The 23,989-nt window shown below is 45.6% G+C and overlaps 2 protein-coding genes across 2 annotated transcripts in view; both read left to right on the top strand.

The window, feature by feature from the left end:
* The window catches only part of LOC138964498 (beta-1,3-glucan-binding protein-like), a 10,855-nt gene extending 10,345 nt beyond the window's left edge, over window positions 1-510 (top strand). The window contains exon 12 of the mRNA XM_070336471.1: window positions 1-510. This exon is cut by the window's left edge and continues 10 nt beyond it. Coding sequence (XP_070192572.1) covers window positions 1-188 — 188 coding nt within the window. The 3' untranslated portion in view covers window positions 189-510.
* Window positions 511-5,604: 5,094 nt separating this feature from the next.
* On the top strand, window positions 5,605-23,633 carry LOC138964502 (diamine oxidase [copper-containing]-like). The gene is made up of 9 exons (XM_070336477.1): window positions 5,605-6,133; window positions 7,034-7,747; window positions 11,933-12,271; window positions 13,965-14,164; window positions 16,021-16,176; window positions 18,048-18,240; window positions 18,798-19,031; window positions 19,684-20,420; window positions 21,035-23,633. Exons 3-9 carry the CDS (start codon window positions 11,936-11,938, stop codon window positions 21,555-21,557), a joined length of 2,379 nt encoding a protein of 792 aa, XP_070192578.1. The 5' UTR covers window positions 5,605-6,133; window positions 7,034-7,747; window positions 11,933-11,935; the 3' UTR covers window positions 21,558-23,633.
* Window positions 23,634-23,989: the final 356 nt, after the last annotated feature.

The raw sequence follows: 23,989 nt of genomic DNA, 5'->3' as shown, positions 1-23,989 counted from the left end.
TCCTGAACGTGGCTGTGGGAGGCAGTTTCTTCTGGGACGGCTTCATCAACTCTCCCTACAAGCGGCCATGGTCCCACGGCCCCAACGACACCTACGAGTTCTGGCAGAACAGACACCTGTGGCTGCCCACCTGGCACGGCGAAGACACGGCCATGAAAGTCAAGTCTGTCAAGATGATGCAGTATTAAATCCATTGTGGCTATTCAGCAGTTTACTGGACGTTCTTCGGCACTGAAAGCGTCGTCGTTGCACGTGTTAAATATTTTGCAATGATGTAGTATTAAATCCATTGTGGCTACATCAGTCTACTGAACGTCTTCGGCACTGAAAGCGTCGTCGTTGCACGTGTTAAATATTTTGCAATGATGTAGTATTAAATCCATTGTGGCTACATCAGTCTACTGAACGTCTTCGGCACTGAAAGAGTTGACGTTGCACGTGTTAAATATTTTACAATGGGGCGAACTTTTTAAGCAACTCAGTAAAATGAAGAAGACAAAAAAACTGAAAGATATTCAGTGGAGTTTAACCTTGAGTGTGACATGCAGCACGGAGAGACTGAGATCTAAAGAGATGGGGTAGCGAGAAAGAGAGAGAGAGAGAGAGAGAGAGAGAGAGAGAGAGAGAGAGAGGGAGGGAGGGAGAGAGAGAGGGTAGGGGTGGGGGTAAACAGGCGGAGACACGCAGAGAGACATGTACAGACAGACGGAGACAGACATATCATTGAACAAAAATCGTAATAACAGTTGCATGGGTTTGTTGAGTCTTTACATTATAACGTCGTATCATGAGCTCTTGTAAGCTTGCGGGCCACTGCGCATACCCACCTGTACAAGACCTAGTAATGCACACTATCATGTACAGTCACGCCGGGGCTCCCGGATACACAAACATGCACGTACACGCACACACGCACATCCACACTGACACACACTCAACTTGAACCATCCACACACACTCAACACTGCCGGCCAACCCACTCCGTCCGGACCCCCCATAATCACACACACATACACACACACACATTTACACACATACACTGTGACAAACACACAAACAAACACATACCGTATACACACACACACACACACACACACATGCCACACACACACACAAGGCATACACACACACACTCACACACACACGTGACATGCACACACACACACACACCACACACACACAAACACACACACTCACACACACACACACACACACACACTACACACACACACACACTACACACACACACACACACACTCACCAGTGAATCTGGTTGCACAGAAAGGCCCGGATAGCGCCGGATAACGTTTAATTAAAAACAAGGTCGTGACCGTGCGGTCACACCAGGACACTCGCGCACGTTCAAAGCCACAGTCCTTCTCGTGTGAACGATTCGACAAAGCATCTCACTTCGATTCTCGCCAGGCTTTAATTTAAATTAAATACAAATCAAACTGTGCGCAAGGAGGAGTCAGAGCAATTGATGTTTACAGTGGGGTTTGTTTGTTTGTTTGTTTGTTTGTTTGTTTGTTTGCTTAACGCCCAGCCGACCACGAAGGGCCATATCAGGGCGGTGCTGCTTTGACATATAACGTGCGCCACACACAAGACAGAAGTCGCAGCACAGGCTTCATGTCTCACCCAGTCACATTATTCTGACACCGGACCAACCAGTCCTAGCACTAACCCCATAATCCCAGACACTAGATTGCCAATGTCGAAGTTAAAGTCTTAGGTATGACCCGGCCGGGGTTCGAACCCACGACCTCCCGATCACTGGGCGGACGCCTAACCACTAGGCCACCGTGTTGCAGTTTTCAGTGGGGTATGTGTTCTAGTGGAGGGATGGTCCTACCCCACGTAAAAGCCTGGCCAGCTGTGAGATATCCAGCATAAATGACTGCCGTTTTCATGGAAAGGACTGTGCCTTTATTGAGGAGCAGCCCATCGGCCATGACTCACAAAAGCAGAGATAGAGAGCCTGAGAGGAGTGTGTGTGTGTGTGGGGGGGTGGGTGTAGCGAGGGGGAGGGGTGACTGACAAATGGGGGGGGGGGGGGGTAGCGAGGGGGAGGGGTGACTGACAAATGACTCGAATGATTTCGTTGGCAACTGACCAGCTTACTCCGCCATAAATGATGATCCTACCCTGACGTTTTCACCAAGACCAACCGATGTAAACTTAATTATTGCACCCATTTTCGTACCCCAACTTAAACATTCATTACCGTGTCATTTCATTCAAACTTTCGATTTTATTAAAGACACTTAACTTGGCTCTCTGGCACACTTTTCGAATCAAAGCCGGATTTCGTTTAGAGGGCCGGTCACGTGACCTCCGGCAAAATAAAGGTTTCCCAAAAATCAATCTGACAAAACGTTAAGTAGCCATGAAAAAGTCGACGAACATTCAGAATAAGCATTTTCCTCAACATTTGAAACATGCTCTCACAGTTTGATGACCTCCAAACATAGCATAGATCTCGTTGACCAACCTCAAAAAAGTTTCAAGGTCACTGTGGAGTCAAGTTTGGGTGAGTGAAATAACATTAACATTTTCTTGAATGTTTCGGGAGCTATATATATATATTTGAAAATTCTCATGTTTTTAGGGTTTGGTGACTTCTGGACTTGACTGAAGTCGGGCTGATCCTGGTTCAGGTCGGAAAACACATGTAGGAATTGTCATTCTTCGATGCCTTTCGAGAACAGCAGATATTAACTTGATTTGTTTCTTATTACTATTATTTATGATGAAGGTGAGTCGCATGAGCGGTATTTTTCTTTAATTGTCTTGTTTATTCTTGGGTTGGCTTGACTCGGAGCTGACCTTCCCAAACTGAGAGACGAACTGACAGGAATGATTAGGTAACACATTAATTGGGCATGTAACGAGTGTTTAAATGGGTTTTGGCAGAGGCAGGGGTCCAGTAGGCCTACCTTGTCGGTCCGTGGGAGATGAAGTGGAGAGAATTGAAGGGTGGAGAAGAAGCAGAGACTGACTGACTATTGGGGTTTAACGTCCTCTTAGACCAACTGGTCTATATTGGGACAGGTATTGGTAATACGTTGAAGATATGGTGTGATACTTTGATTCGAACAAGCCCGCTGTGGCTGTCTTCTTCGACACACCAGCATTGGGTTTGTCTCGTCAAAGTATCGAAATACGATCATGCGTGTCTTCGTGTTTTCCAAGCCCTGAGACTTTCGCTGTGAACGTGGGATCTTTTTCGTGCGCATGTGTGCACACGGGGGTGTTCGGACACCGAAGAGAGTCTGCACAAAGTTGACTCCGAGAAATAAATCTCTCGTCGAACGTCAGTGGGGATCGAACCCACGCTGATAACGACCAACTGGCTACAAAGCCAGCGCGCTACCAACTGAGCTACGTCCCCGCCCCAGAAGCAGAGACAGATCACAAGCGGAGAGTACTATCTAGTATATTTGTGGGAAAAGGGGGTGAGAGGGGAAGGCCGGTGTACATTGATCACGAGTAGAGAGATAGACTGTGAGAGTAAGAGTGTGTGGGAGGGGGGGGGGAGTGGGGGGGGGGTTATAAAGACTCAGTGATCACCACAGGTGAGATAGAGTTGTGTGTGTGTGTGTGTGTGTGTGGTGTGTCAGTGAGTGTGTGTGTGGTGTGTCCGAGTGTGTGTGTGTGTGTGTGTGTGTCACTGAGTTCAAACGGTGTGTGTGTGTGTGTGTGTGTGTGTGTGTGTGTGTGTGTGTTCAAACGGTGTGTGTGTGTGTATGTGTGTGTGTTCAAACGGTGTGTGTGTGTGTCAGTGTGTGTGTGTGTGTGTGTGTGTGTGTGTGCCAGTGTGTGTGTGTGTGTGTGTGTTTCATGGTGTGTTGTGGTGGGGGGACTGGGAGACTGATCACTTGGGGAGAGATAGAATGTATGTGCCCGGTGCGCGAAGAGGTGGGGGGGGGGGGGGGGGGGGTAGCACGGACTGATGCCAGTTTGGGAGTTGAAACAGTGATCCGGCAGCAGTAAAGACTTGAGTAACGCTCTCCGAAGGTGAACGTCAACCCATTAATCAATGACAGCGGTTTATCAACAGCAGGGATGGGTACAAGCTTGATAACAAACCTTCACCACACCAGCACCGAGCGTCACTGCTGACATCTCCATGTGCCGCTCAGGGCCGCTTGTGTATCTCTGGATAAATGGGTTCGCAAGAGATTCGGCGCAGATTTACGCGGCGATCTCGACAGATGAGCAAAGAGTTGCAAGCTGAGTAACCCAGTTGAAGTTTCACGCTGAGCAAGTCAGTCAGTGAAGCAGAAGGGGTCCATGTCGACCAAATATTCCCCTAACGGTTAGTGCATTTCCTGGATGCGTTTTCCCTGTACACAGGAAATCCACTGTGTATTTCCTGTAGCACACCTCCTCCAACACTGTCCAATCCACCAGAAACTACGAGCGAAACATGGCCTGCGGACACACCAGTTCAGTAGACTCTTCGGCACCCTGCGGAGTCTTCACTGTAGGCCTACTGCAAACTTCATCAGAAGTTCCGGAGTCCCTGTCTGAGCGATCAAGAAGAAGAAGAGATTTCCTGTAGCGTTTCGCCGATCTCGCTGAAAGTCACGTGATGCTTAGGGACATCGGTAGAGTTTGATGTTTTCGATTTTTTTGTGGTATTTCCGCTTAGAAATTCAATGCGATTGGCTGAATGCCGCACACGCATTCAGGAATTCGATAAGATTCTCCTGTCGAACCGCCTTTTTGGAAGGGAACGCTAAGGTAATTAAAATCAGTTAATGGCAGTCACGCGCTTGTCGCGAGATTGAGCGTTATCGTGCTTTCCTACAGCCGGGAAAACGTCTACAGGAAAAGCACCTACAGGGAATCCACCCAATTGTGACCCTCCTCCACGGTATGAGTCGCATGTCACCTTTTCATGATTTTCATATTTTTACATTTTCCTAAGGAGTTTTTTATGCTCTATCCAGTGGTGAAAACCGTTTTAGAAAAGAGCGAAAACTTTTTGAGTTATAAGCCTGTGACTAAGGTGACCCTCACACTGTTACCAGACACCCCTCGGACTTCTATTAGCCTAGCGCAGAACCGAGCGAGGTGACGTGCGACTCATTTCGTGGTGGAGGGTCACAATTTTGGTCGACATAGACCCCTTCAGCGTCAGTGAAGGCCCAAGCCAAGTTGTCAGTTTTTATCGACGGATTACGACCACAGAAGTCTGCAGGCCAGCGGCGCGGCAGCCGGGCGTCGGCCTTGGAAGGCTGAGTATGTGTGATGTGTGCGGTGATGGTGGCGGTACTGTGGAACCCTCCTTTTAAGACACCGCCCCCCCCCCCCCCCACCCCCCACCCCCCGCCCCCCCCCCCCCCACCACCACCACCACCCTGCTCCTCTTCCTTATAAGACTTTCACGATGCTCTAAGGCCTTGTGTTTAGATTGTCTGATCATAACCTTTGGACATTTACATCCTTTTTTCAGGGCTGTTCAGTTTTTCGTATTTTGGCGGGGGGTTCTATTGCACACTTCGCTGCCACACCCACTCCCTGCAGCACCGCTGTGGAAACTCAAGTCAGGACTGTTCTGGGTGAAATCAGACCAGCGCGGTTTACATTCTCTCTCTCTCTCTCTCAGTCTCAGAATCACCCCACTCATTCTCGTGCTGCATCATTACAACTGAGACCGGCCGCTGCTGTTGCTGGTGTAGTTGTGGTGAAATACGGCGCCGCTGGCTTGTTTTTGTTTGCCTGTTCAGTTTTTCTGTGTCTGTGGCCGCGTGTGTTAGGAGGCTTTGTTGTCGGGTGTCGTAGGTCCGTGCAAGGCTGGCGGTGCATTTTAGCAGCATTGTGCTGCGTGTTGCTTCACTAGTTGTGTCTGTGTGTGCTTTTTGCGGCGGCGCTGGAAAACCCATTCAAACTGGTGCTTCTATTGTATACACAAACTGCGGCTGAAGCTCAGACGGAACTGCTGAAGCTGTTTCATTCAGAGGGTAAAGGGTTGAAAGTTAGCGCTGACGAAGTGCTCTGAGTGTTTCGAGATCGTAGGCCCTGTCGGCTTTCATTATATCTTCGAGGCGCAATCGGCACTTGAGAGCATCTACTACCATCAACAATCTCTTATTGGGTCAGCAGCACTATTACTACTGACGTTGTAAGTATGCCACGTGCGAGTTATTCTGTGTTGTGTAGTATTTATCGCCTGTGCCCCATTAGGTTCGAGATTTTGCTTACGCTGTTAATAGTAAGGCAACAATTATGATGGCCCGGCAGAAAACAGCGGCGTACAAAGGTCTACATACATACATGCATTCGGCTCACTGCACTAGTCATTCAAGTGCCTCTATCCTACTCACTCCATCTGAACTTGGGACAGTTTCCTGCATGAGTGGTTGTTGCGCACTTTGGTGTGTGATACAAGAGAGATAAGCATTGTTCAAGAGTCATCCCAGAACCGAGGGGAGTGTTCCGTTCCAGTCAAAGGGCTCACTTGTGTATGCAGAGAAGCCAGCTTTGATGATGAGAAGTGTGCGTCACACTCACAGTGTCAGAACGAGATGCCAGTCTTGCGTGCAACAGTGTGTGCACTGAAGTTGTTTGTTGACTTTGCTGATTATGTTGTTTCGTTCTGTCTGTCTGTCTGTCTGTCTGTCTCTCTCTCTCTCTCTCTCTCTCTCTCTCTCTCTCTCTCTCTCTCTCTCTCTCTCTCTCTCTCTCTCTCGCTCTCCGATTCTATCTCTGTTCTCTGTCTCTCTCTGTTTGTATCTGCCGGTCTGTCTCTGTCTCTCTCTCTCGGTCTCTCTCTCTCTCTCTCTCTCTCTCTCTCTCTCTCCCTCTCAGTCTCTCTCTCTCTCTCTCTCTCGCCTTCTCTCGTTCTTTTATGGAATTTGTTTACTAAAGTGCAAGTCACGTGTTGTCTTTTGACATAAGTTGTACAGCAGCTGATGGTTGCAGCCTAAATTATAAACGTTTTTCACTTTGCATCAGATTGTATTTTACTTACCAACTCACATCCAGCTCAGTTTTAATTCAACTCTCTCCTTTTCTTTTCCAGGTCACGAACTTCTCACAACGCAGAGGGAACAGAATATAACAGAAATGCACAATAATACACGCAGGACCAGAATTACGAGGCCAAGCATTAATTTTGGCACGGCAAGCTTGGAGACATGTTCAGAACAGGCTCCGAGGGGATTACCGATCGATAGGAGAATAAATAACCAATGGATGTACCAGAAGTTCTATCCCGGAGTGGACGCAACAGCTTGAATGCTGGCATAACCAAGTTTGGTCAAAAACGAACTCCGAAGAATCATCTACGTGCATATCTGTGACAGGCTGTCTAGTGTGTCAGTTAGTGAAGTTTGCTCACAAACGAAGACTGAGGATTCATCTACACACGTCAATGTGAGAGGGCGTAGTGTGAAAGAAGTTTGGTCAAACATGAACAAGGAAGAATAATCTGTATGCATCTTGATGCCGTGTGGGTGCTCAGTGACGTGTCAGCTTTGTGTCGTCATGTGCTTGTGACGTCATTACATCTGCTGGCACATCTCGAAGTATGACGTATTGAGCAGCATCTTTTATGGTTATCTTTGTGAACCTCATCTCCCACGTACGTTACGTTACGACTGAAAAGGATGTGATTGACCGACTAGGTACGATCTGATCATTGTGACGGAGAAAGACCTATGACGTCACGTGGGCGCATTTGATCAATCTGAGAGCAGCAGTCGACATTTGAAACTGAACCTATCTTCTGACAAAGGTGAGAGAGAGAGAGAGAGAGAGAGAGAGAGAGAGAGAGAGAGAAAGAGAGAGAGAGTGTGTGTGTGTGTGTGTGTGTGTGTGTGTGTGTGTGTGTGTGTGTGTGTGTGTGTGTGTGTGTGTGTGTTTTCTCGTCTGTTTGTCGCACCTGAGTGTCTGTCTTACGATTGTGTCGTCTGTCTGCATGTCGGTGTTTGCACCAGACTCAAATTCAGACCAGTAATGACAAATCCAATATTATAAGAGTCCAACGGCTTCTTAGTGCACCACCTGGGGCGGTTTAATGTTCCCGACAACAGCTGTGAAAAAGCAAATTAGTAATGATTCCCCATTGCTCCCCCACGCAGGAAACAGAACATAATACATGTATGTATAGCATGTCAGTCCTACCACTCACACGCAATGACTGCTCCGCTCTTAGCGTGGACAGCTCATCATCTCGCCCACAACTGACCGATAAAGTACGTTCCAAGACAAGCAGGGTACAGGGCCGGACCAAATGAGTTGTAAGGGGGGGGGGGGGTTCCTCCTTTTTTAGGGGGGCAAATCAGCGAAGTGGCGAAGCCACAAGCGCGCGCCTGCAAAGCAGGCGCGCGAACTAGAGGGGTCCGGGGGCATGTTCCCCCGGAAAATTTTTGAAAAACGGTTAAAATCTGTGCAATCTGGTGCATTCTTGTTGGCCTTGTTTTGAGGGTTAAGAGCAGCATAGTGGGGGGGGGGGGGGGTTACCTTTTTCTCATCGGATTTCACATTGAATAAAATTTGTTAGAGACACACACAAAATTTATTTAGTAAAAAAATAAAAATAAAAAAAACCACTCAAAGCAAGGTACATGCTGTTTCCAGGGGTGGGGTTCCGGAACCCCTGGAACCCCCCCCCCCCCCCCCGGGTCCGGCCCTGGGGTATACGGTGCAAACTGCCTCTGGTGCTGACTCAGAACACAGAATTCAGATCCCCCACATCTCACAAAGTTCTGTAGATCGACTTACAGCTGTCTTCAGCAAAGGGTAAACAGAGGCGTAAGAAGTACATGTCAGGGAGTGAGGGATGGGGAAAAGCACAGGCTCCCCGTGAGAGTAGCTCACAGAGAGTCTATATATATATCTCTCTTTGGGGTAGCTTCATGTTCAAAGAGGTGTATGGTCTTCGCTGGATGGACCAATAATGATCTGAAATCATGTATTTCCCTGTCTCAGTCAGTAACTGACACACGTCGTTGCAACGATTGAAACCAAATGCAGCATAAACTCTTCTGGCTGGTCTATTAAAACCATTCGACATTAGAACTTGATTCCGGTAAGCGACACTCGCCCGAGACAGTGTTAATGGCGGAATCTTTTCTTCAAAGCACTAACGAAATAAGGTGGAATTCAAACACCTACCAAGATCGTGAGTCTTCTGGCACGATATGTCATGAATCACTTGGTGTTATTCACATGGTGCCAGGGTATTGAAGACTCGGAAGTACTTCAGTTAGCGGACAGTGCAACTGTTCTGTGTAGTCATGTGCGTACAAAAACTTGCTTCATATTTACAAGGACTACTTTTATTTGCCTTTATTTTTATAGCGCACATTTTGTGCCCCACATTTTGTTTTGGCCTTCATTTTGTGGTCCCCAAACTGGAAATGTGCCCCACAAATTTTGGGGCTTATTTTTATGGTCCAAAAACTGTAAATAAGGGGCACTTTTTTTGGCCCTTATTTGTTGGATTAATGACATCGAATGCCAAGGATATGCGTAGGCCACGACACGGTTGAACATAACTAGAACTTACTCTCTCCGTGTCTGGCGCCTGTGGGGAACAAGCATCAATTCTGTCTGTTCTGCGCCAGCAATTTTGCCGGTACCGGCTTCCCGCAAAACTCGTTATGACGGACCCGAATGCTACAATGCGAACCACGAGCTTACAACTGTGCTTGCGAATGAATAAGTATTCACTTGCGACCAACCGACTTTTTCCCTGGTTGAAAGGTTGCCAAACTGCGAATGTTACTCTACTTTGTTTGGGGGTGTTGATTATTTCTCCTCTGAGATTCGCGTCTGAATGTATAAGCCAGGAACTGCGAGGAAGGGTGTGCCCCGTAAAATCCAGCTTATCCTAAACTACCTGAATATGAGTCAGGTTTAAAAAATGAAAAGATACAAAAAGGACAGAAAAACGTGCAGACTGATAACATCTTAATGCTCCTACGCCACAATTCCGTCTGCAAAACAAATTATCTATACCATTTGTAACACTCAGCTAGGTAAAACTGCAATGACAAACAAATAAATACAAACTTCGATTTAACTTCTGGATTATAGTCTTTTTTCAGGCTGTTGATACGGAGACCTCCTACAACTCGTTGCCTTATCATTATTTCTGTTAAACATATAGAAATATAAAACGTTTATTATCGCAAATGAGACATTAAAATTCAAAAATGTTTTTAAAGAGAATTCAGTGCAGACGCAAAGAGAGACTACGCTACAGACGTAATTGTTGAAATGGCATTACCAGACCACATACATTTACCCTAACGGCAAAGGCTTGCGACCACTATTTGTTTTGTTTGGCCCAGACACTTCGCTTTCTTGGTTTATATTCTGAAGTCCCAGGTGGTTTCGAAGCAAATTTACACATAATAATCTTTGCTTGGCATGAAGGCAGATAGGGTCATATTCGATTCAGCTTGTCTGCAGATAAATATGCTACTATTACTGTCACGCTTTCCTGAGTTACCGTTCATGCCAGTATTCACCCACGAGAGCACAGACGTCTATTTCCGACATTGGCAGTCGGCAAGCATATATATATGCATGATTGTCTTTGTGACGTCACATCGATCTTGATCAATAATAGGCTGACCTCTTTGGTGCTAGTATGAAACCTCATAAATTGAGGTCATGAAATTACGAGCAGCATGTGACGTCATTTAGTTGGAGTTTGAGGATCAGTTTTAAGACAAACTCTATGGCGACAACACCCACTTGTACGCTTACATGCGTGTATGCAGGGTTGTACGAAATTCAATTTGAAACAAAAACAATCCTCCTCTTTCATGATATTCATTTCTTTGAATCCATACATAGCGTATACAGCATGTTTCGTTTCTTATCGTGTTGTTTTGTTTTGAACAATTATTTTAAACTCACGTTGGGAATCCCGAGAGACTTTGATTACCGATTGGTGGGGCCCGGAAGGGAATCGACGCTTGCCGAGACCTCATCAGCGCAGATGCAACACCTCATCAGCGCAGCTGCAACAGGAGAAAGAAAGTCGCGAGGGATTCGTAATGAGCGTGAACAAATATCATGTAATGTATAAATTCCCAAGTGCGGAAAATTCACGATTTGAACTGAGTTCTTTCTACTGTGTAACATTTACAACAAGGACAACTAAATGCTTCTTTAATGTGTGGAAATGTAAAATTTGGTCTTAGCATTATTTGGGTTGGGCTAAGTGTCTCTTCCGGGCACAGACGACATTACTGACAGTTCAATATCCGCTAGCCTATTAAGATGCGAGCAAGTTTTTCGTCGATATGAACTACTAAGGCTTGAACGTGTTTGTAGGTCGATATGCTAGCTAACGCTGCAAAAGGCTTGGCAAGTTTATGACAGTCTGTTCCATTATTCTCAATTTCGTGAATTGAAGTCGAGCCTTCTTTTGATCCCATAGGAAACAGATGTTGTGTCTTTTTGTTGTTTCAAGGTTAGCGTACGGGCTAGGTGAGTCTGTCTACGTTTCGTGCATCCCGGCGGTGAGAAAAATATACATCACTCAGGTTAACGCACCTCTGTGCATTGAGTGAATTTCTTAAAGTCACCGCATCATTTGTTCTTAGTTGTGCGCGTGCGCGATATAAATTGCATAAAATAAAATAAAAAATAAGCAAGGTCTCGCGCACATTGCCAAAGTTTCCGTACAAATTGCCTTTTTGGGGGTGCCGGAAATATTTTAGCCACATTTCTACGCTAAACAGGACTTGTTTAACGACGCAAATCACAAAAAGTAGGCGCCACCCATGTGTCAGATACATGAATTTACAAAGCTATAGAAGTGCGTGTACAGCACAACGGCTAATACGAGTTTTGTTGGCTATTTTCAGGGTATTTTCCAAGAGTGTTTAGCTACCACTTAGATGTAGGCTACTAGTGTTCCTTGATTCTAATACGTGACCCATTTTTCACACAATTTCAGACCATGGGGTCGGCAAAACCTTGCAGCATCGAAGTGACGGCTTACCAGCCGCGGCGAAGACCCATCGTCGTCATCTTCATCGTAATCATCGCCGTCGTCATCATCTCTCTCGTCATCACCATCGCAGTGCTCGTCGCCATGCGCTACGCACCTCCGTACTGCGAACCTGGCCTCAAAAGCAGAGGGAGGGACCTGGACAGTCCGGGTCTTTTCAATGACCTCACTCCTTCAGAAATGAGGGCTGTCCGGGATTATTTGATGAGGGACCAAAAACTGGGGCTGACACCGGCTGACGAGGCTGCCGTGAACAGCAGTTACATTTTCATGATTGACTTACAGGTAACAGTTGTAGGATGTGAGGATGAGAAGATTGTGTGTGTGTGTGTGTGTGTGTGTGTGCGCGTGCGTGCGTGCGTGTTTATGTGTATGTGTGGGAGGGGGGAGAAAGAGAGAGACAGACAGACAAACAGACAGACACAAAGCTATGACTGAGGAATGGGAGAGGAAGAAGGGGGCGTAACAACAAATCAAGGTCTGAATCTGGTGCATTGGAAGCGGCGGTTTAAATTGCCTACACCTGCTTGATTTACTACAGGTGGTATTTCACTGTAAGTTTATGCAGTATGTTTTGAGGTGTGCAACGAACCGATGCAAGCGAAGATGGTTTTCAAAAAGGTTGCTGGGGGAGGGTGAAGCCCGAAGGGAAGACTCCATAGAAAATTCAGTAACGATGTTGTAGTAGTGATTCTAAGAACTTTAGTATGACACAAAAGCATACCGTGTTCATGTCAGTAATTTGAACAAAAAAAAGAGGTTTATCGTAGGTATCCCTAAGAACCATTTGCAAAAAGTTACACACAACACGCTTGCAAAACAAAACAAACAAGAAATTCCTCCGATAGGAAAAACACCCCCGTTGGTCAAAGGGAAATAACCATTCTCACTGCTCAGGATTGAGCAATTTAGAGCTTATCTCTAAGCCCTTTTGAACTGTTCTGGCTTCTCAAAGGAAGGCCAGTACATACAATTACACAAAAGCCGCCAGACCACATCACAAACAGAACTGAGCAATCCATAGGTGTTGCCCACATAGAGAGAGACACACACACACACACAAACACAGAGAAGCCGTATAGAGAGATAGATGACAGTGTATTTTTCGCGTGGCTATAAATTGATTCGACCTTTGCACTTTTACAGTGAGGATAATTTACGGGTCCAATTTACGTTCTGGACACTGCGGTGACCTTCTAAAAATAGTAACAGAACGCCGGGAATATCCGAAGATGCCCCCTCATAATAGTAAGTGCACCATACGAAGGAAGGGAGGTAAACGCTGAAAACATGGAGAAGATAAGGAAGAGTTATGCCGTAGTTGATCCCCCAAAAAACCAAAATCCACCAATAACTCCCTAACCGTGTGTTTGACTGGTCCCAATTTTTGTAAGGACCGTCTCAGGAATGTATAGAACCTGTTCACCAAGTTTGGTGACGATCGGTCCGTTCATTCTTGAGATCTACTTGCGAACACAAACAAACACACAAACAAACACACAAACAAACAAACACATCGAGTGAAACCTATACACACCCCTATACCGGGGGTGTAAAAACACAGCCACAAAACTGGCCGGGTCGGTACAAATGAAAAAAAAAAAAAAACAGTGAAGAAGCACACATTAATGTAGATCCAATCTTTTGACTTAGACACATTCTTGGCCGTGTAACGCAATCTCCATGGTTGCAGTAGAAGCCGCTTAATGTTGAGCCTTTTGAGAGAAAAAATGCCATACAGCAAACTTGCGTACAACCACTTTCACAGTCTGCTTCGATACAGGGAATAATAATAATAATAATAAATGAGCATTTATATAGCGCAACATCATAACTTTACAATTATGCTCTTTGCGCTTGACACATTTAAAATTAAAACACAGTTATACAAGCATTTACATCCCGAAATGCACACAATAGAGAGTGCAAAAAACCGTCGCCATAGGCAGAGGTATGAAACTCAGGCTCATCACTTCAGGTACCACTGAAAACAGCAGTACTGGGGTACGCAGACGGGGGGAAGCGGAAGCCAGGACGGGCGGCCATAGCAGTGTTGTACAGGGGGGACCTGGATCCACCCCGGGTGGAAGAGCACATCGTGGGACCACTGCCGACACCCTCCTACCACAGGGCCGTCACCAACCCCGCCTACAGGCGTACCCCCGTACCCTTTGCAAGGTAAGACGCCGGAAACTCCAAGGGTGGAGTTTGCACGAGAGAGTGCTTAACTGGGTGGGAACCTAGCCCTGTGTAGGATTTGTTCAAATTCAGATTTGTTTGTTTGTTTGTTCGTTCATGGGCTGAAACTCCCACGGCTTTTACGTGTATGACCGTTTTTACCCCGCCATTTAGGCAGCCATACGCCGCTTTCGGAGGAAGCATGCTGGGTATTTTCGTGTTTCTATAACCCACCGAACTCTGACATGGATTACAGGATCTTTTTCGTGCGCACTTGGTCTTGTGCTTGCGTGTACACACGAGGGGTGTTCGGACACCGAGGAGAGTCTGCACACAAAGTTGACTCTGAGAAATAAATATCTCGCCGAACGTGGGAACGAACTCACGCTGACAGCGGCCAACTGGATACAAATTCAGCGCGCTGCCGACTGAGCTACATCCCCGCCCCAATTCAGATTTGTCAAAAATGTCAAACTATCAGACCCAGTGCCTTGGTTCCACCAAGTTGTGTAATTTCACGTGCACAGGCGTGGCTAATAGCCTAATTCGAGACTTGTTTGAGATTTCAACCAATCCAATCCAGTTAAGTGTTTGGTTCCCACCTAGTTGCATGGGTACTCTTTCGTGCACACCACCCCAGGAATTCTTGATGCGGGCTTCCGGAATCTCAGAAGAATCCTAGGATTTTGTTCATGATGCGAGCAGTGTAGGAAACTCGTGGAATTCTTGATGCGTGGTTCCAGATTTCCGGAAGAATCCTAAAATGTGTTCATTATGTGAACAGTGGTAAAGGTCGCACAGAAAATAGTGTCAGAGATAGTGGCTCATAATAATAATAATAATAATAAAGTGTATTTATATTGCGCCTATCCCTTACAAAAAACAAAAATATTTGGCTCTAAGCGCATTACAACATGTGAAGGACTTGGTACAATCAAGTCTGACAAGTACAACAGCACAATATACAGTCGGTCTCTTAGGTAAAAGCAGCTTCGACAGTTAAACACTTCTACTAAAAGATCCTCTAACAATTTACAAACATAGTTAAAGAACATCGAGTTAATAGGAATTAAAAAAAAAAGGTTCTTATAATAAAACTATCTAGCGAACGACGAAGAAGAAGAAGAATAAAACTATCAATGTCAATGTATAACAAGTCATTCAACGTAAATGGCCAAAGAACAACAATAAAAGCGTTAAGAGTTGTGTCAGTTTTAGAGCATTGGTAGGTTACAAACAATTCGTTTGGGGGGCGGGGGGTGTTGGTGGGGGATATAGGGTGGGGTGGGGGTGAGGGGGGGGGGGGGTAGAGACCGTATCCTCTTACATGAAAGAAAACTGAAAGTAAACTGTACAATAATGACCGAAGCATTTATGCGAGCTCGTGAAAGGTGTACATACACACACACATACATACACACACACACACACACACACACACACACACACACACACACACACACACCGTGACACATACACACACACAGACACACACACACGTACACACACACACAGATATTTGTGAATAGTGGGGACAGGGGGTGCGACTTTAGGGTAGGGTACAAAAAACTGGAAAAAGCGTTAGCCCTATGAGTCGCGTAGACGTGAATGAGAAACAAGTGTCAAACACGGAACACACAACAGATTTTTCATGTGCCTTTTGCACAAGCTAAAACGGCTGAAGAGAAGTGTCCACTCTAAGTAGGCCTACAGATGGAGGCCCAGCGGGAACGCGATTTCACCCCGAATCTGATGCCCTGTTGACTCACCATAATCTTTGCTCATTTTGCTGTTTGCAATTTTATTTTTTCGGCCTGCATGGAATAATCAATAACCGTAATTTTTCTGCCATTCAGCCGTCCTGTGGACTCGGTGGAGCGACGAGAGTTGCGGGCCTTGCTAAAGCTCGTGACACGTGACTTGCAAACGTTGCTGAGCGAGAGTTACCAGCTGAGCTATCACGACTGCGATCATGGGCCGGACTGCCTGATGTTTGTGGACCTGCCTCCAAGGTAAACAGTTTATCTCAAGGGGAGAAAAGAAGTGCGTGATTTATTGATTACAGCGGCATATTTCGTGCATGCCCCTGGTTTAATCTAGTTAGCTGCTGCGAGGGAATCAAGAGATAGAAATGGTGATTTTTTGAAGCAGCACTTTTTTTTGTTACGCTGTTGCTACGGTGTTTTTTCCGCGTAATACGAAGTATATGTAACCGAGTGCCAAATGTAACCTACCCTGCTCGCGGGACCAAATGTAACCGAGTGCCCCTTTCTCTCCAAACTCAAACACTCAAAACAAACTGACACAGGTTAAATTACCAGGTTCTTTTATTTCCATATGATGGTGAGGGGAAATGTGTGGGAAAACAGGGGTTTACCTTCAATACAAAACTTCCAATGTGTTCTACTCTCTAAAACTAAAACAAACCAAAACAATACTCTAAATCCTCACTCTAGAACTATACTCCAAAACTATACTCTAGATCCTCACTCTAGAACTATACTCCAGAACTATACTCTAGAACTATACTCCAGATCCTCACTCTAGAACTATAGTCTAAAAATCAAAAAACTCTAATCTAAACAAACGAAGTCTAAAAAAACAACCTAAAAAAAATCCCACAAAAAACCAATCTAACAAAACCTAATTAAAACCTCGTCTCCTGAACTTAACTGAAACCGACCCCGTCTACTGAACCTAACTGAAACCCCGTCTACTGAACCTAACTGAAACCCCGTCTACTGAACCCCGTCTACTAAAATCCAACTGAAATCTAACTGAACCCCTCTAACAAAACCCCGTCGCACATTTCGCCATTCTGTAAATCACAGAATGCACGTCATAAGCATACATAAACAACTCAACAATTTCAACCACCACAAACTAAATCCTTTAACACCAACAAAACACATCATTCATTCCAAGTAACATGCCTACAATACAGTTCTCTCAAACACTCAAACGGTTTTCTAAAACATTCAATAAACAAAAGTTTTCCCGAACATTCAACTCACAAAACAATCTACTTGAACATTCAAATAAATCCTCCCAAAGCAGGTCACAACCCGCATACTTTAACGCTGTTTTACCCATTATATAAAAAGAATAGCACATAAATCACATACCCGTCTCAACAAAGTCACATTACTGTTCCCTTTCTGCTCGTAGCAAACCTGCCACGCGACCGCTCACTGGACACGTCTGTTCTATTCGAAGCACCAGCGAAAAGTAAATGCCCCAACCCACAACACCCCGCGTGCCTACGTCACAAGGTTAAAACAAATTCAACTCAGAGGGGTGTCGGGTACCGAAAAGCGATCATTTTACCTATGCAAATTAAAGGATCGGCTCTTCTGCCAGACCATTTCAATACAGACAAAACACAGTCTCGGAAACCTTAGTGGATCCCCGATAGTACAGGTTTAAATCCTCGATAGCACAGAGGTACCACGAGTTCACGAGTTCAAACGGATGCGCAAAAATACATGTGTACCGTAACTGTCGCTCAGTCACAAGCTCACATAATTATAGTCAAAATACCACATCCATTTTATTTGTGAACATGATGCCAGAGGACGTGCGTGCGTGTGTGTGTGTTAGTGTGTGTATGTGTGAGTGTGTGTGTGTGTGTGTGTGTGTGTGTGTGTGTGTGTGTGTGTGAGAGAGAGAGAGAGAGAGAGAGAGAGAGAGAGAGAGAGAGAGAGAGAGAGAGATCAAGTACGTATACTTCTATTCTCTAGACCGTTTGATGTCATCAATACGTGACATCCCTACCATGCCCAAGAAACTTTGTTGTTGTAGATATTAGAAGAAGGACCTTTTAAATTGACGAAAAACCTAACTGATGGAAATCATTGACGTCATTGCAACATACATCTTACAGGGGCTTCGAGAGCGGGGACAGACGATCATGGATGTGGGGGTACCGTCAGGTGGAAGGGGCCCCCCTCCACCCCCTCGGCTTCGCTCTGCAGGTGGATCATTCCAGCACTGACGTCACTGATTGGCGAGTGACGCGCATAGTCTACAATGGACAGATGTTCTACGAAGTTGAAGACCTTATAGAACGATACGAGGTAACATTTTTTTCTTGTCGAATTCTCAGAATGATAAAAACAAAATAGTAAGGTACAATAGATGGGTAAATCGGTAACAGAGGTTGAATTTTCCGACAATTATACTATCAGACAGATTGCGGGCACTAAACAGCTACTTTACCATTTGTGCACATTTCGTTTTATTCCAATCCTGGTGTATTTTTCAATGCAAAGTTAAACATTATGGACATTATGCACACGATGTGGTGTATTTGCAATCTGTGTGTGTGTGTGTGTGTGTGTGTGTGTTTGTCAGTGTGTGTGTGTGTGTGTGTGTGTGTGTGTGTGTGTGTGTATGTGTGTGTGTGTGTGTGTGTGTGTGTGTGTGTGTGTGTGTGAATGTAGCCTATGTTCGTGCGTTCGTTGTATGCGTGTTGTGAGCAAAAGAACTGAATTATGTTTTTACTTTGCTTCGATGTAATAAATAGGTGCATGCTTACTCAAACCTAGTGCGTTTGTTCATCGCTATAGTAAATTCTTGTGTCCTATGTCTTATACTCCAACGGGAAACATACTCTTCGATCTTCCTTATACAGGATGACTCTCTGAGGAAGCTCCGACTCTTCATGGACGCGTATGACCGGGGGTTCTCCTCCTACGAGAGACGAGGTCCCGAAAGGTTCGACGCGCCAGGGCGAGGTCCGAGACTGGTGGAACCCGAGGGTCGCCGTTTCACAGTGGATGGTCAGTTCGTCACCTACTTTGGTTGGAGCTTCAACTTTCGCTCCCGATGTGCCACTGGTCTGCAGCTCTTCGATGTCAACTTCCAGGTATGCTAGTGACATTTGGGGGAGGGGGCGGGGGGGTAGAATTTGGTTGGTTGGTTTCTTCGTAGGTTTGTTGGCAAGCTGGTTGGTCGGTCGGTCAATCGGATGTTTGACAAGCTACCGAGCTGGTTTGGGGGCTAGTCAGCCACTTGTTATCGCCCCTGTACGCCAGTCGAAGTGAGCTTTTCATTTGAATAAAATTCGTTATACTCTTTTATCAGTTAACTGTTAATATGTGCGGTATAACACACATGTCGGCAATACAGATCTACTCCAAACTTGGCACGGGAAGAAAGGCGGGCCGTGTACAAGTGGGTGTTTTTTTCAGTGAGCGCTGGGCCGTTTAGCAGTACATGTAGCATGGGATATTCTTGTGGGAAAAACACACCGTGTGTACAGCTTTCTCTGTCAGCTAAAACTCTCATTCTCTAGGTCTCCCTTGTTGTGTTTAATAAGTTGTCGCGAAAATGAGCACCCTCTTCTAATTGTTGTCACTTTGTTTTATGTATCTGTTAAATGTTAAATTTATGCGGTATATACAGTGGTAGCTCTGTTTAACGACTTTGAAAATGTAAAGTCAAAGAACATTCGGTTGTTATACTGAGGGGTCGTAACATAGAGTTTTAGTTTTGTACTGATTTGTAAATGTGTGCAGGACGGTCGTATCGCCTACGAGGTGGGCCTACAAGAGCTGGGCGTGTTCTACTCTGGCCACAGCCCGGAGATGGGCACCCTCACGTTCTACGGCTCGTCCTTCTTCATCGGGGCTTCCTCCCACGAACTGGTACCCGGGGTGGACTGTCCCACCACCGCTCATTTCCTCGACACCTTTCACTTCGTGGACACCGTCTCTCCGCGCCGCTACAAACATTCCATCTGTATCTTCGAGCAGAACACCGCCACCCCGCTCCGACGTCACTACACTACGTCACACGACTCTGACGACTTCCGCTACTATGGCGGCATGGTGGCTTACAGTTTGGTCCTGCGAACCATCGCCGTCATCTGGAACAAAGACTACGTCTTCGATTACGTCTTCCATCTGGACGGGACTTTAGAGATCAAAGTCAGCACAACGGGCTACCTTCAGACCACCTTCTCGTTGCCTAGGGAACGATCCTTTGGACACGAAGTTCACGACGAGCTGGTTGGCAACGCGTATCAGGAGCTTTTCCACTACAAGGTGGATCTGGACATTGCGGGCAGCTCCAACAGGTACAAGACTCTGCAGTTCCAGGCGGAGCAGGTGCCCAGCTTCTGGTTCCCTGACCAGAACACCACTAAGATGAGGTACCGGTCAACGGTGGTCAAGACGGAGAGAGAGGCTTTGTGGAAGCAGGAGTCCAGCCCACGTCTGCACCACGTTTTCTACAACCACAAGCTCTTCAACAAGTAAGTCCATAGTTGCCAACTCGTAGTATTTCGCTTACGCTCATTTACACTAAATCTTGGGATAATTCAGATACGCAGGCGTAGCTAGTAAGTCTGCTTTGATAGATATGTGTGACTGGTATGTCTAACTCTTCTGCGTTCCAGTCAGTACAGGCTTGATGGTGATAGATAGTAAATGTGCAATGAATACAAACATTCTTGGCTGTTTCAAGTTGGTTGGAAATAGTCTTAAATGAAAGCTTCGCGTTATAAAGATGAAAGTCACAGTTTACATAATATGTATGGTTCGCCAAACATTCGCCTTAGAATGACTCTCATTGCCTGTAGATGCCTAAAGCAATCGAGAATGAGCCAATGCCTTAGGTAGTTGCGACTGAATGAATCATTACCCATCAATACCAACCATGCAGTCTTCTGTACTAATCATCAATGCATTATTTTTGGCACACTATCGTCCTTCACCATTCAACACCTTACATTTAGATTCCTCATGATTCCTCAGATTCACCATGCGAGATCTGTCGACAGGTGCAAAGCGCACTTTCATCTTTCACCATCAGCAATATGCTTAGATTCGTCATGATAAAGACTTATACAGTTTATCCCGTCCACAGGTACAAAGCGAGACGCGGCTACCGCCTGATCCACAAGAACCCGACAGACTTTGTCCTGAAAGAAGCAGCAGTGGCACGTGCAGCCAGCTGGGCCCAGCTGCCCCTGACAGTCACCAAGTACAAGGACATCGAGGACGCCAGCTCCTCCATCTACGCTGGCGGCGACCCCTGGGACCCCGTGCTGGACTTCGCCCGCTACCACGACGACAACAACACCATCGTGGACGAGGATCTGGTGGTGTGGGCCACGCTTGGAGGGACGGTGGTTCCCAGCACGGAGGATGTCCCCGGCCCCACCACCACCACCAACAGCTACAACCTCCTGCTGGCGCCCTACAACTACTTCAACATCGGGCCGTCTATCGTGGTGAGCGACGCCGCGCATATAAAGCGTCAGGTGTCTGATGAAGGCAAGGCGGGGCCACTGGAGGTGGATACTTTTGGTACGTCCCGTGAAGAACCTCAGTGCTTGCAGGAAGAGACGGGCATCTCTCAGTTTTCTGGTCAGGTTGAAAACGACTAGAGCTCTATGGTCGTTTGCTTTTGCTCGGGTCAATGCTATTTTTAGAACCCAAAAAGATATGGCGTATTTTGTGGCACCACGATGTCTGCAGGAAGAGACGTTCAGGTTGAAAACGACTTAGAGTTCCAGCGTTGGTTTCACTTGTGTGGGGGCAAACGTGTTTTCTCTCTCTCCTAAGATAACCGAAATAGGTTTTATTGTGTACCACCATGCTGTCTACAGGAAGAGACGGGGATCTCTGTTTTCATGTAAGGTTGAAAACGGCTGGGGTTTCAACGTCGGTTACACTTGTGAAGCGCAAAAGTGTTTTCTCATCCTGAAATAATCTTAATAGGTTATACTGTGGAGAACCACACTCCGCAGGAAGAAACAAGAATGTCTGACTTTTCTGGGCATGTTAAAAGTGTTGACGACCAGACTTCTCTTTTCAGGTGGGCGGGACCACTGACTTCTCTTAGTATTTCTTAGAAACAAAAAGAAAAAGCCGACCAGAGGGACCGGGATATCCGATCAGATAGCAGCTCGGTAACTTTAAGCAGTTTTTGTCCCTAGCCCACAATAGAAGGCCCATATAGTGCTCGATATCTGAGAACTCAAGATGGCCAAATAGATGATAATAATAGGTTTTACCAATTCCTTTTATTGGGTAAGATGTGCGCCTTTGGGATGCTACCTTCTGGGGTTAGTTCCTGAGACATCAACTGATTAACACTTGAAGGCGTCGAGTAAGGAGCCACAGAACGAGCGAAAGAAGACATCAGCGGTATCACTTCCCATAAGGTCTTGACAACTTGATTTCACGCGTCAGTCATACTCTTGTGGCTGTGGCTATATCCTGTCAACTTCTACCCTCGGAAATGTTTCGGGGACGTCCGGGAAAGTGACGGGGATGCGACGTTTGCAGAATTAGGAAACGGGGCACCAGTTACTGTTGTGGTCAGGTAGCAGCTGTATGGAGAACTCTACTGATTTCCCAACCGCAGGAGGAAACGCGAGCATCGTTCTTGTATGATCCAGCTCAAGCAGTGGAAATAGTTTTCTCTTTGAGAATGTGGCTTGTTAAACATCTTTGGTCCGGTGTGAAGATTTAACGATCTGTGTACAGTAAACTGTAGAGTTCGTGAATGAGTCTGTCTTCTCTACTGTGGAAGCTCGGACAATCATAAGATATACACAAGTGATAGGCATGGTGCTGTGTACTGTACAAATCTTGACCTAGCAAGCACCATACTTAAGCATGACCCATCCAAAATGTTTTCGCGTGCTTTAACAGTCTGATGTTCACCATGAAGTACTTTTCATCGTGTGAATGATTTTCAGACTCATTGAACCCAAAGCAAAGACAGGTCAATGGTCAGTCTTGTCTACATGAGTTTGAAAATGTCCGTCGTTCTCAAATGAAATGGAATCCCATTGAAAACATCGTTAACAGTGACAGGTATTTAGACGTATGTGACACTGTCATCATAATAAACTTTAGGACGTGTTGCGTTTAATTCTGCCACTAAATGATCAAAGGACTTGTGGAAATGTGTTTAGTTTTCATCATCTGCTCAATGCTCATCTTCTTTCTTTTTATTGTTATTTTTTTTTAACCTCCCAGTGGTCAACTGCTCCAATTTTTCTGTGATTCAACATAATTATATCTGCTCAGTGATATGTATTGTGTGCATGTATATACTTGCTGATGGTATATTTTTCGTTCTTGTACTGTCATCTTTCATCATCAAATTCTGTCGTTTTGTCATCCTAGCTGGCGCCAAAGCTGGACAGGAAAACAATCAAGACCGCGAACAAGTGTATATTATATATTTAACATACCACTTGTTTTAATAGGAACGATAACCGTGCAGGATTTGTCTGCGATCTCATTCCTTTCTTTCCTATGATATTCTGCAGTAATTGTTCCCCTTTACATAATCGTAAGTTTCTTTGTTTCTGTTAAAAATGCTGCAATATTATTATACAATTATGATGCAGAGGAGTTGGACACAACCTTTATGCTACATAAACGATTGAGCATTAGAACGTTGCTTTGGCTGGCTGTGCTTATTCAGAATACACCCTCCACTCCCCCCCCCCTCTCTCTCTCTCTCTCTCTCTCTCTCTCTCTCTCTCTCTCTCTCTCTCTCTCTCTCTCTCTCTCTCTCTCTCTCTCTCTCTCTCTCTCTCTCTCTCTCTCTCTCTCTCTCTGTAATTGCACGTAAATATCCATGAGTCTTTACTTTGCGAGCAATGTTCATTAGCCACATTTGTTGTTATTTGAATTGCTTGTGTTGTATACGCGAACAGGTATGCTTGCAAATATACAGTTTTCATCAAACTATCAAGCATTTATCTTTTCTAATGGAATGGTTCACAAGGCTTTAAATACTTTGTACATGTCATGGGAGCGAAAGTCTCGGGGAGGTTTGGCAATGATCTGTCTTTCA

The sequence above is a fragment of the Littorina saxatilis genome, linkage group LG4 (genome assembly GCF_037325665.1).
Source record: "Littorina saxatilis isolate snail1 linkage group LG4, US_GU_Lsax_2.0, whole genome shotgun sequence".
Classification (NCBI taxonomy): Eukaryota; Metazoa; Mollusca; class Gastropoda; order Littorinimorpha; family Littorinidae; genus Littorina; species Littorina saxatilis.
Note: the sequence above shows the minus strand (reverse complement) of the source record. Positions and strands in the feature narration are given on the sequence as shown.

What these genes read in the sequence shown, in the direction of transcription:
- LOC138964502 (XM_070336477.1), top strand. Translation starts at nt 11,936, where the DNA reads ATGGGGTCGGCAAAACCTTGCAGCATCGAAGTGACGGCTTACCAGCCG. An exon ending in TTTTCATGATTGACTTACAG is followed by an intron (nt 12,272 to 13,964) that starts GTAACAGTTGTA and finishes TCATCACTTCAG; the next exon opens with GTACCACTGAAAACAGCAGT. An exon ending in ACCCCCGTACCCTTTGCAAG is followed by an intron (nt 14,165 to 16,020) that starts GTAAGACGCCGG and finishes TCTGCCATTCAG; the next exon opens with CCGTCCTGTGGACTCGGTGG.